Source organism: Nannobrachium achirus, assembly GCF_963921795.1.
Source record: "Nannobrachium achirus genome assembly, chromosome: 5".
Lineage (NCBI taxonomy): Eukaryota > Metazoa > Chordata > Actinopteri > Myctophiformes > Myctophidae > Nannobrachium > Nannobrachium achirus.
Window position 1 is genome coordinate 32,993,172 of NC_137814.1, and position 13,824 is coordinate 33,006,995.

At 42.3% G+C, this 13,824-nt stretch overlaps 1 protein-coding gene across 4 annotated transcripts in view; it reads left to right on the top strand.

Moving 5' to 3' along the window:
• Positions 1 to 439: 439 nt before the first annotated feature.
• Positions 440 to 13,824, top strand: part of pbx1a (pre-B-cell leukemia homeobox 1a) — a gene marked incomplete at both ends in the record, with an annotated part of 62,764 nt that continues 49,379 nt past the window's right edge. For all 4 annotated transcript variants that reach the window (XM_080726335.1, XM_080726336.1, XM_080726337.1 and 1 more), the window contains 2 exons: positions 440 to 627; positions 1,737 to 1,810. In XM_080726335.1, the coding sequence (XP_080582461.1) occupies positions 440 to 627; positions 1,737 to 1,810 (262 nt within the window). The remainder of the gene's footprint in view (positions 628 to 1,736; positions 1,811 to 13,824) is intronic.

Below are 13,824 nucleotides of genomic sequence, written 5' to 3' on the forward strand. Positions count from 1 at the left end.
AAGCTTTCGAGGACACTGGGGGATTTTTCGTTATATGGGGGCGCTGCGCGCTGCACTTTTAATCAGATTACGAACCTTTAATGTTGAATCCTCTTTATTTTTTTCTACAGTAGCGGTGCAGGAGTGGCCAAAGCCAAAAGAAGCAGCTATTCAGATCAGGTTTCACCTAAACCAGCTGGGAGAGACAGAGAGAGACAGAGAGAGAGAGAAGAGAACGATCAGCGAGAGGGTTTGTCGCTCTCCCTCCTCCCAAATCCAGAAAAGCTTACCAAGGAAAAGCGAGAGTGTGGGGTGTGTGTGAGAGAGACGCAGAGGAATCCAGAGGAATTTCCGAGGATATTTTCTTCTTTTGCTGTTATAGAGAGAGAGAGAAAAGTGTTTGTCAGTTGGGAGCGACACAGAGCAGCAGCGGCAGCAGCAGCAGAGACCGTGGTCAAGGATGGACGAGCAGCCTCGGTTGATGCACTCCCACGGAGGAGTAGGCATGGCCGGACACCCCGGCCTGGCGCAGCATATGCAGGATGGCACGGGAGGGACGGACGGCGACGGAAGAAAGCAGGACATCGGAGACATATTACAGCAGATCATGACCATCACAGACCAAAGCCTAGATGAAGCGCAGGCCAGGTGAGCTTTGATACCAAAGAGTTCTATTTCCGACACACTGGGAATATACAGGCGGTCTTTCATTTATAGTTGTGGGGAGAATAAATACATTGTAACAATGTGGTTTGGACGGTTACACTATAGCCTCTAAATGACAACAATTACGCCTACCCCAGTGCCATAACTACTACGTGTAATGGATTAGATATAGAGCGCTTATAAACTAACTACCATCATACTTTATTCTCTGAAACAACTTTGGGTTTAATGAGGTTATCAAAAATAATTAATTATCACAAGATAACTGATTGAACTGCAGAGTAGTTTTCCTTTTTAGGGGAGCAGTTTTGACACAGCTTGCACTCTTCCTATTAAATGAAAAATAAATAGCATAACGCATTGGGACATGCTGGACTGTGATGATACCATGTGGACTGTGATTGCTGTGGATTGCGCCATATTTGACAATTAATAGCTATCATCATACTTACCATCATACTTTATCATCTGAAATAACACCCTATAGTTGTTGTTAATTGGAGAAAAACACGTTTTTATTCATTTGATTGCATAATACTGTCCCAGTCTTACTTGTAATAATATGTTTTACTTAGGCTATTTAGTCTTTTAATTTGGAATTGATATGTTAGGCATTTAATTATTATTATTATTATTATTTAAAATAGCCATTACTTACTTACACAATTACTTACTACTTACTTCTTACTTCATAGACACAATAGTTAAAAGGGTGATAGTATTGATGATTTACAACCCTAGAGACCTAGATGTTCAGGTATCTTGTATTATAAGTCTATCTCTGGATTTGTGTCATAGATTAGAACGGGTACACATTTTGTGTATCATTATTTTATGCTTTAACTATTGAAAAATAGCAGATATACAAGCTCACAGCGCGGCACCGAGTGCCGCGCTGCGAGCTTGTAGATCTGCTATTTTTGAAAAGTCGTGAACATTAGAATTTTGACCTGATTCTATAAGTGTCTTTTGAATCCTTCTAATTCTAGGCCTAAATGGGTTAACTTTTTAGTGGCGCTGCATTGCCACTTGTTTGAATATGACAGATTTGTAAGCTGCTGTCTTTTTTTGTCTTTTGCTTGTTCGCCCAGGAAACATGCACTGAATTGTCACAGAATGAAACCCGCTCTCTTCAATGTCTTGTGTGAAATAAAAGAAAAAACAGGTAAGAACCTGAAAAGGATTTTAAATATTCAAAGATTTTCCACGATTTTTCAAAAATAGCAGATCTACAAGCTCGCAGCGCGGCACTCGGTGCCGCGCTGTGAGCTTGTATATCTGCTATTTTTCAATAGTTAAAGCACAGGGGCCCAGGTAAAAACCTGGGCCGCTCTCCCGCTCTCTTCAATGTCTTGTGTGAAATAAAAGAAAAAACAGGTAAGACTTTAGAACTTTTAAATTGTTTACAACAAACACCTCATTTAACCCTTTTACCTGCACTGCAAACTGAACCTAAATGGTGATGCAACTGATTTGCAATTCAACAATCTTTCCAAATGACAACTGCAGCTATAATCTAAATAATATTACAGTATTACTCCTTTTGTATATTGCTCAATTTAGATTGTACACAGGCAAAATGGCAGAGCTCTTCAGCGTACTGATGCATTTGTTTGACACCCAAAAATATTTAGTGTCATGCATCCAGGTGAAGGTGACAGAGCAGCTATTTGAATGTGTCTGGTTGTAAACTAGGTGCTGTCAGTGAAGAGAAGTGTAAGCGTTTAGGTCTTTCCATACAGTGAAATCCAGTTGTAAGACGTGTGTGTACATACTGTATGTAACCAAGCATTTTAGGGTCCGTTTGGTTACACTTGTATATTAGTCTCTGAGTTGAAATAACACTGAGGATTTTACTGCTGAGGACTGGTCTTTCTCAACCTTCTTTCTGATGTTTTCCTTGGCTTGTCTGATGTGTTTGTTTAGTGAGGTGTTTAACACACAGCGGCACCACGTAAAACCCATGAGTGTTCGTTTTAGCTCCAAGTGTAAAAACGGTCAGAGGTCAGTCAGTTCTGTTTAGGTGTACAACGAGGGTCAAAGTCATGAAAAGGAATTATTATGCACTTTAGCGGCAGATTAAAGGAGAGATGTGCTCATGTTGATGAAAGGGCTGTTGAATATTCTCTGAGCGAGGATGCGAGAATTGCTGCTTTGAGAGATAGCTTTTCAAGAGAGGAAATAAAACAACATCTCTAATATAGCCTTATCTGTGAACATGGCTTTGAAGCTGCCGTTAAGGTTATTGAGAGAGCCTGTCACTTTGTCTGCCAGTGTGAAGGGCTTTCTGTTGCATGTACCATGCAGCTCCAGTACAGTCTGACACCAGACGGTTGGGAAAGGAGACTATACCACAGCCTAGGGATGGGACGATAGGAAAATGTCATATCGCGATTATTGTGACAAAAGATTTATGATATTATCGCGATAATCAAAATCCATTATTCTGGGGCCGAACATTTGCCAAAAAATAGCAGATCTATGTGAGCTTGTAGATCAGCTATTTTTTGGCAAAGACATTAATAGAGAGGGAAAAAAGTATGTATATTATAAGTAGCTTTTACCAATTATAGAGGGTTTAAGTGGTACCGGATATGCAGCTCGACTCAGTGCATGACGGAGGACGATATCACGATAAATTAAATCTCCACCATACGATTATCGTGAGTGTTCTTTATCATGATAATGGATAATATCGCGTATCGTCCCATCCCTACCACAGCCCTAAATTGTGAAGTATTATTCAGTGACTTTTGTCCATGGCTCATACTGGTTCAGGTAAAAAAATAGAAGAAGAAGAAGAAAAAAAGTGGACACTAAATTTATATAGAAAAACAATCCAGGCTGTGAGAAGGAAGCTGCACTAAGTTGGGGCCCTCTTTGGAAATAGCATGCTTTAGGAAAGTGGGAGAGTAATGCCTGGCTCTTTGTAAACTGTCTGGCGTCTCTCTGGGTTCAACCAGAGTTCGTTTCCAAAAAGAAGAACAAAGTGACTTGGACCTTTTCCTGGCTTTTCTCCTGCCTCTCTTTTCTCTTCCCGCCGTTATTGGCAACCAGCACCCAGAGCGCTTCTGACTAGAGAGACTCCCCTCGGGCTGCACACACTCCCCTTCTCAGTTTAGGAAACTTGCCATAGGAAATTATGTCAAAACAGTTTAGATTTGACTTTTTCAGTTACGTTTTCCTTTTAGTAAAGCTAAACAAATGGGCTGTTTTAAATATTGGCGTTATCAACAGTTGTAAAAAATCATATGAGACCCCAAGTTGAAAATAATTACATTGCTATTACAAAAATACAGTAGTATGTAAATGATCTGATACCTGCAGTTAGAGATATCCTGTGTGAATCCAGATTAAATGGCTGAACGCGTATCTTAACATTACATTACTGCTGTCTACATTTGAAAGTGTCGAGCTCCAGCTCATCTTCACCCACAGGAGCTTTGTGCAGACGAAACTGAAAATCCTTTCACTGCCGTGACAGTGAAAATGACTCAAACCTTCACCATGGCATTTACAGCCAAATGTGCTGAGTGCAGTGTATGCGAGCGGAGAACAGCCTGTAATTTGTCAGGTCTTTTTTATATTCTTTATAAAGAGTCAGCTTCTCCTCACTTTTACATTGTTGCAGCCGGGGCCTCTCAGAAGAATTGCAAGGCAGAGTAGACTAGTACAAGAGGTCACAGATGTGACACCGACTTGTACCACGCACTCCCTTGGATCCCACCACTTAAGCCTTATATGAGGATGGTTCGTCTGAAACAAGGAACACTGTAGCGGAGCATGATGTGTCTCTGTCTCAGTTGTTCTACTCCTTGGTTCTGCCTCTCATTGGCATGTTAATGGTAGGTGCGTGTTGACAGCAGCAATATGGGACGTTGCAACGACGAGGCTTCCTTTGGCAAGCAGCTGACAACCAAGGCAGGGGTACATGCCAGCAGCAGACAGAGGAGGTCTTAACTCCTGACCCTCCCCCCTCCATATATTTGCACTGGGGTCGGCCCCATGTCACGGCGGAGGGTATTTAGCAAGCTTAAACAAGCGCAGGGTTGCTTATCGACTCTAGAGGTAGAGGCTTATGTTACCACTTTCAGCCGCGCTGTGCTTTTGGGCCGCTCGGGTTGCGTTTCACTAGAACGCTGTCAGGCTGTTTACCGACCCCACGTACCTTGGTGACTTCACCCAAGAACCATCATTGTTTCCAAAAGTTCCTGAGTGCACTTTGGCGTTGTGTTTTCCTGTCTGTGTGTGTGCGTGTGCGCGTGTGCGTGTGTGTGTGTGTGTGTGTGTGTCTGTGTGTGTGTGTGTGTGTGTGTGTGTGTGTGTGTGTGTGTGAGTGTGTGTGTGTTGCCTTTTGACTGAGAGTGGGAGAGAGTGTCTGTTTGTGTAGAACCATTAAGGCAAGTGGAGCTGGCACGTACAGGTTGACTTGAGTAAGAGCAGCCAGACACCAAGTCAACGTTTCTGGGTGTCAGATTTCAGGCCCGGGCTCGCTCTTCCTCTCTCTGTCATTTGCTATACTTCCCCCTTTCTCTATTTCTCTCTTTCTCTCTCTTTCTCAACCTCTGTCTCTGTCTCTTCTCTCTCTCTCTCTCTCTCTCTCTCTCTCTCTCTCTCTCTCTCTCTCTCTCTCTCTCTTTCTCTGTTTGGTTCCCCCCGTGGGTCTGGGACTGTTTTTGAGGCCAGTCTGTGTCAACAGTCTCACATTACTCCCATCAGACTCGGGTCAGACGGAGAGCCCCTTCATGACCGACGTAATAATATATTGCATTGGTAGATCTAATCAAAGCTTGAGATATACTGAGTCTGTGGGTCCCCCTGACCTGTGACCTCTGGCTTGCATTGCTGATGGGACTCCCCCTCACCAAAATACACAGGTTTGGATTCATTCCACAGCCTTGTAGAAGTGACGTCCAATGATTTAAGGCTTACAGATATTCCCTATCCACAGGCACTGTACTGTGATAATCACTTGAATGCCTGCACTTGAAATGACATGTCAGTGGACTTAAGTAATGTATACTTGTTTGCACAACAAATAGCGAAAATAGACAATCACAGAGTGATCTTGCAGATCGGCTATTTGAGGGCTTGCTGCAGCAAGCCCACCATAGTTGTTCTCACTATTTATAGACAATATTCTCCTCTAAACTTTGGCACCTACATACTTACACCTAGAAACACCATTGAAACTTTAACATGTTCAGCTTACGGTGGAATCGTGCAAGTGTATAAGATTTCTTGACATGTTTTGTAGTTTTCTAGATATTTAACTTTTAAAACTTTATTTATAAAACATTGGACTCTTCCTATTCCTTTATACTTTCACCTATAGTAGAAACTTGATTCACAGTTAAAAAATGTCACTTTACTGTGGACATGCACAGCTGAGATTTTTGCCGTTTTCACAATTTCACAATGCCGTTTTCTAAATATTTACCTTTAAACACCCAATGTATTTTCAATGGGTTTTGCTAGTGGGGAGAGAGAAGGACACAGGAGGACCCATGTTTTCGTTAAGGCACTGCAGCTACAATTTCTACACTACAGATATTCTTTTTAAATCTAAGCTGTGTGATGTATACATTTTGAGTTAAGACCATTAATATCAACCCATGTCCCTCTGCACTCTAGCAATTAGCGCACTTGCCGATGTCTGGCCTGTCAGTCATTGAACATTTTAGTAATTTTAATTTGGTACTGGACTCAAGGTTTATTACACACACACACACACACACACACACACACACACACACACACACACACACACACACACACACACACACACACACACACACACACACCCTATACTCCATCGCCACCCCACCTCCCACACAGTGTTTTTGAGATTCAGTGAGATTGAGACCAGGAGCGCTCGTTTTTGGGCACGAGGTGGAGCAAGCAGTGCCTCCTTTGGGGGACTGCCCATAATTAGTCCAACTGGGTTAGGTTTAGGCATAGTTGTACTGAGGTTAGGGTTAGGATTAGGGTTAGGTTTAGGCATAGTAGCATTTACCAGGTTAACATTCACCAGCGTCGGCAGGTTAGCATTCACCATGCTAGGTTTAGGCATAGTTTTACTGAGATTAGGGTTATCATTCAGCAGGTTAACATTCACCAGGTTAACATTCACCAGCGTCGGCAGGTTAGCATTCACCATGTTAGGTTTAGGCATAGTTTTACCGAGTTTAGGGTTAGGATTAGTGTTAGGTTTAGGCATAGTAGCATTCACCAGGTTAACATTCACCAGCGTCGGACTAATGGGAACAATGGAGGAACAATGAGAAGTCGGACCAATGCAGTCAAATGCTCTACCACTCCTCCTTCCGTGGACTGCCCATAAGGTGAACTAAAACAAGCGCTCTGGTCCCAATCTCACTGGTACCTCAAAAACACTGTAACACACAACACACACACACACACACATATATATATATATATATATATATATATATATATAGGCCTATATATATATAATTATTTATTTATGTATTTATTCATTTATTTATTGGCTTGAAGTAAGCCCACATTGTTTCTTCAGGAACGATATTATCTAGTTTTAAAATATTTTTCCAAATTATGATTTCTTTTTTTGTATAATGTGTATGATGACATTCCCATAATGGGGATGTCAGGTTAAAAGTTGTTAAACCAGACATGAAGGTGAATGAGGCCAAATGACAGTATTTCTTCTCTATAGTATCAAGCTAGGTAGCGAATGTAGCTGAACTACCACCAAGTGGTGGATAGACTGGCCACTATGGCTCCCAGTGCTGCTGTTTTTCAGTGTTTAATTGACATGGCTGTCCATGATGAGTTCAGGGGTTAGTGTTGCCTCTCTTTGTTACCCTGCTCTCATCTCCAGTGACAGATGGAGGCATTAGTCTCCAATGTGGCGCTGTCCTGAAACTAATGGCTATGTCCTTGGTTTCCCCGCGTTAGCCGGGAGACTGTATATCTGTCCCTGGCTTGGAAGTGCCGAAGCAGCAGTTTATCCCCCCCCACCCCCCCTCATGTTTTAGTTTCCACGGAAAATAAGGCTGAACAGGACCCGCTCTGTTCTCTCGTAAATAACCAAGTTTCCAAACAACGTTTGAAGTTTTTCTGAAGTGATGTTGCTCCTCTAAAATGGCCAGTTTGGAGGAAAGTCCTTTTATAGGTCTCCACCACTGTTAAGCGTTGGCAAATAATGAAAATTAACATATCCTTTTCTTCATAATGCAAAGTAAGGAGCAGCGATGGCAGTGATTGAAGTTATTTTCATGTGTGCATCCGTCTTGTTGGGGCATTCCAACAAACACAACTGTGCGTGTGCAGGTGGGGAGGGTGATCTGACTGATCTCTGTTGTTGCACTAGCAAATCCTACAAGTTGGTTATGTGCATGTTCAGCAGGGAGCTGAACGTAGAAGGACAGCGTGTTCCTCCAGACCTCCACACACAAAAAAAAAAGAAGCTGCTGGTCTTTTCACTCATGATGTGTATGGAGGAGACGTGGTTGTCTACACTCCCTCCCTACTAAGACCTACCCGTAGGGGTGAGCAGTGACAGGGCATTACTAAAGTAAAAAGAAAAAAAGTAATAACAAATAATGCAAATAATTGTGGGAAATAAATAAATAAATAGAAATGTGTTGTGCAGAAATAGACTGGCCTCGCTTGTTCAGTTGGGAAAACACTAAAGCCTTTTTAGGTCTTCCTGAAGATTTCCCTCTTGCCTGCTGCATATTTAAAGACTTTATACCGCCACGCTGACAGTGCAAGCAAACACACTCCAGAAACATGATGCAGCCTTTATTTTTGCTGTTCCCTGTCCTCTGATATAAACTCACTTGCAATTAGGATAGCTAATAAATTATGCAAATGTTGAGTGGCTTAATTGAGACATGTTAATCATGTTTTAAGAGGCTAATTACAGCCCTGTATATCTGAGGTGGGAGTAGTAATTAGCTGTGATGATAACAGGTCTGGCTGTGAAATGGTCATATTGTGTGTGTGTGTGTGTGTGTGTGTGTGTGTGTGTGTGTGTGTGTGTGTGTGTGTGTGTGTGTGTGTGTCTGTGTGTGTCTGTGTGTATGCACGTGAACACACTCGCACGCAATGTGCACATGCCACTAATATGCATACATGGGTGCATACACGCTAGCATGCATGTGATGCATGTTTCTCCATTATGATCGTACGTGTTGTTTATAATCTAATTTTAGGTTTATTTTAATAAAAGTCACTAACTGACCTGGGTTCAACTTCCAAATCTTTGTTGGGGTGTGTCATGCATTTGTGTCTATATATACGTACTGTAGGTGTGTGACCAGCTTCACCCAAAGCTTAAAAACATCTTTGCTCCAAAGAAACAACAACTAGGTCACCGATAGCGTCGTCTTTCAGTTGTCTATATTTTTGTATTCAACAAAAAATATGAATGTATTGCATCTCTATCTATAGCCTCCGCTTACCGCACTTCTCAATTTGGTTATCTGATGCTGCAGCAGTGACCATTCTGCAAACAGGGGCTTTTATAAAAGCCTTTGTTCTTAGTTTTCTGACAGAGATCATATTCAGATCCATTACGCTAAGAATGCCTTCCCACTTATCGAATATAAAATTGCTTTAGAGAGGAAATTTGCTCTACGGCAGAGCGGAGTTCCTTTTTTATCTGATGTTTGTCTCTGGAGTAGCTTTTAGTGTCTACAAAACAGCTCCGGTGACATTATTGCAGTCGCAATTGCCTCAGCCATTGTTTTTCTTATAGGTACTGTTTGGATTTGATTGGATTTTCCGCAGTCTTGCGGAATTGCCTAACGCTGTAAGACCAGTTGAGGTGTATATCTTCATGTTGTTGCAGTAGAAATAAATGCTGCAAATGTTATTAGCGACGTGTTTTGATGAGTGCCACCTGCATACGATTGTCTCCTAAGCGCAACAAATTTTCCCCTACCTCTGGATCTCCTGCCATTTGTTATACGTAAATGCTTAATGCTTGCTTCATTCTTCACCTCAGTATTCCCTTCTGTGATTCCAAACAAGTTTCTCAACAACAGCATCCATATTTTGGGCATGTCATAAGTGAAAATTCACCCCCAAAAAAGCCTAAAGTAGTAGTTTAATCTTTGTCTATCAAGACCTTTTTAGTTGATTAGTTGTTTTATGGTTTTCTCTCCCCCAGATGAATTAATTATTTCTTGAACATTTTACCCTTTAAATTAGACTAGCTATATCCCTTCAATAGCCCTTTAGAAATCAACATTATAATGTGTGGTTCTCATCCTCATCAACCTGAAAATGCAGTTTAAATCAACTAATGGATATTAGTCAACACATTCCTACGACTACAGTATATTATTCAACTAAGAATGGGCCTGATTCACCAACCTACTTACGAACGTTCTTACGAAGAAATTTCTTCTTAGACCCTTTTAAGAAGTTTTTTAAGAAGATTTGGCATACACCAATGTTTTCTTAGCTGTGATTTGTTCTTATGTTAAGAAGAAATCTACGCATACTGTAGAGCACTCTTAGGGCAGCCTTTTAGTTCTTAAGTGTGACATGTTGTGCAAAAATAATTTATTCTTTAAGTTTCTTCAATTCTACAGTTGTATAATAATATGATTTAAATCACCAAAATATTTGTATCATATCTTTAGAGCAGTGGTTCTCAAAGTGTGGTTTGGGGACCCCCAGGGATCCTTTAGGAAGTTCCAGGGGGTCCACTGTAAAACGAGGAAGAGTTTTACCATTTTAACCCAGTTTTAAACTTTGTTTGAAAATAGCCGATCTACAAGCTCACAAGGCATTACCATTACAGCCCATTTTGAGCTTGTAGATCGGATATTTTTTAAACACTATGATAAATCTTGAAAAATCTTCCCAGGCAGAAAATATTTTCAGGTGGGGGTCTGCAGAATGTGGTGGTCCTTGACATGAAAATGTTTAGAACCACTGCTTTAGACTAGTTTTCAACAGGTCTGAAATTGCATCCCAACCCCCCCCCCCCCCCCCCCCCCCCAAACCCTTCACCCCCCCCCCCATAACCCAACTCCCTACACCCTCACCCCCATATCCCAACAGCTGCCACACGCCCATTTTCCTGTCCCCTTCCTACCTGAAAGCCCCCCTTGCACCATATCCCAACCACACCCTGCCCTACTTCACCCCATTACATACCAAGCAGCTGCTAACTTAAAGCCTCTCTATACCCACCCACCAGCTTTCAGTAATACAATGTTTTATATCCACTAATAATGCGATTTCCAAACATGAAATATGGATAACATTCTAATTTCAGCAAATTTACCTTGATGTCTATAGTGAAATAATAAAATACATTCATTCATTAAATACAAATAATTAGCTGTTCACTTCAGAAGTACCTCCACAGAAGTATTGATATATATCTTTTTAATGTTTGGAGTCTAGTGTTCCACCATCTTTACACTTTAGGGATTCTTGACTTCATTCTCTCAACTTTATGCGAGTGATTTCTTGTGATTTCTGTGTACAGCAATCAAACACAGGTGTGAATGCAGAGAGTGTCATGAAGTCGTGCCTTATATGGGGATTTGTGGGTGGCTCCCTATGGTAATGGGGATGCAAATTGGGATATGTGGGGCGTCTACCTATGATAATTAGGATTACCTGGCACACCCCTTCAAGTTACGAGGATTGGCATTCATCATGATAAGAACATAGTTAAGAACAATTTTGCCTTCCTAAGAACGTTTCATGAATGTGACTGGACTTCACTTAGGAATTCACTTAGGAAGAAATGTAAGAACAAGTTAAGAAGAAAGTTAAGAACTTATTGGTGAATGAGGCCCAATGTCTTTAGTCGAGGACAGCCCTACTTATTTTATAGTCACAAGCTCACAATGCCCTGTTGTGAGCTTGTAGATCAGCTATATTTGCCACATTACACTATCATAGAATACTGTATATTTCAGGCTTAAGTGGATACACATCAAGCAAGTAAGCCATGCATTCAGATTTTCTTTGACACGCTGATGATGGTGGGCTGCCCTGGCAGTTGATGACCTTTAATTCAGGGTGTGGGATATCATTTCTCCAGTGCCCTGCTGCCATGATGTAAGCAGCGCGTTGGTCGCATGCTGGGGCTGGACAAAGGAACCCCTCTGACTGCCGTGAACAGTCAAACATGAAATGGCAAGAGCCTTTCCCTGCCTGACTTAGTAAAAATGACATAAATTAATACACGCTACTTAAACCAGACCAAGATTAATGGCTGCCTTTCGCGGCGGCTTAGATGCACTGTCAGTTGCTGCTCGCTGCCCAGATGGAATCAACACCAATCAATGAGGCTCCCCCACTCTCCCTGGATATCTTCAGGATGTTGTGTGGACTACACACACACACACACACATGCACGCACGCACACACACGCGCGCGCACACACATAGACATATGCATGCACACATGCACATACATATTTGTGAATGCATGTTAACATACGCATACAGTACACGCATGCGTACATGCATGCATGCATGTACGCACATAAACATACAATATAGTGCAAGAAATGTATTTATGCCTGTTCGTTTGCACAGACAGAGACACTCCTACATGCACTTAAATTATACTATGTCACAAACAAATAACTAAAACCAAACTGCATGAATCACACTATTGCAGAGGCCTCACAGCATTTGTGTTCCGTTTGGAAATCGGCAGTTTCTCCATACAAACGGGCGGGCATATCTTGTATTACTTCCATACAGTGGAATGTTCAATCAGGTGCCACAAAGTCAGATGGGGAAGAGCAGTGAGGCTGATGGCACGGTAGTGATTGGATGTTTCAATTACTGATAGTAATGCCGTGGTGTAGTGAGTCATGCAGTGCAGATAGCACCATTCATTTTAATCAGGACGGGGTAGCGATGGGTGTGGATGTGTCTCCCTCAATGCAGAGTACTTTCACATTTACGCATGGAATGCTCTCCCCCATTTTCACTCCTTTCTTTCTTTCATTCTTTCTTTCCTTCTTTTTTCCCTCAATCTTTTCTCACACGCACACCCACCCACACACACACACACACACACACACACACTCAGGTGGATAAAGAGTGGAGGAGAGGTTGCCGTGGGTAACGCATGGCGACGAGGTACTCTCTCGGCGAGCTATTCTAATTTATGTTAATAAACCTTGCTGTTGCCGTGAGAGACAAAGGGGCCACAGATGAGTCTCTGTAACCTCGGCACCTTCACTGGAAGGAGAGGCACAGACAAAGAACAATGCAGACGCACAAAAAGAGAAAAGATATTGAGTAGCGAGGAATGGAAGAGACATACTCGTGGTAGGGAGCGAGAGACATGATAAATTTAGAGTTGTTTTTGTGGCTGCAGTGCAAAATCAAACGGCCTCACACTGGCATTCTTCAGTGTGGAATTGGTGTGTGGTGTTTACTCCTGTGTGTGTGCGTGCGTGTCTCTGCGTGCGCGCACGTGTGTGTGTGTGTGTGTGTGTGTGTGTGTGTGTGTGTGTGTGTGTGTGTGTGTGTGTGTGTGTGTGTGTGTGTGTGTAGTGGGAATGGGAGGGGTAGAAATGGGCAGGCAGGAGTGTTGCTACTAATTCTGTAGTAGCCGACACGAAGACGGGCTGTTGACGCGTTGGACCGCTTCCCAGGGCAGACGTGACATCACAGGTAGCGTTTAGCACTGCAGGGTGAGAGGCTGAGAGCACAACTGTTAGCAGAGGTCAGCACTTGGCCTGGCTGCCTCGCAGCCATTCACCGGAAAGATCATCTTTAGGCTAAGCCATGAAGTAGCCTATACAGTGGAGTGGTTCTCAACCTTTTTCATTTTAGGGGCCCTAATTTAGTTCACATTAGCCTCACGGACCCCCATTTGATGAGATTTAAAGATGAGATTGTTCATATAAACCTACTGTATATCAAAACGTACCGTGTGCTGTTTCTATTGTGTACTGTGACAGATCCAAAAGTCCAAAGTGGTTAAAATAAAATAATAATAGAATGTAGCTGGCCTGGAGAGAGGGGAGCTTTTCAGAGAGGTCTTGCTGTTTGTGGATATGTGGATTCTACCCCCAAAGAGTGAAACGCACTGCTTTCCCCTGTGTCTGCTGTCTGCCAGCTTGCCTTTGGCAGTGTTAGTTCTGGACAGTTAACTCCCACTGATATTATGTTAATTGCTGTCATTTTCTTTTCT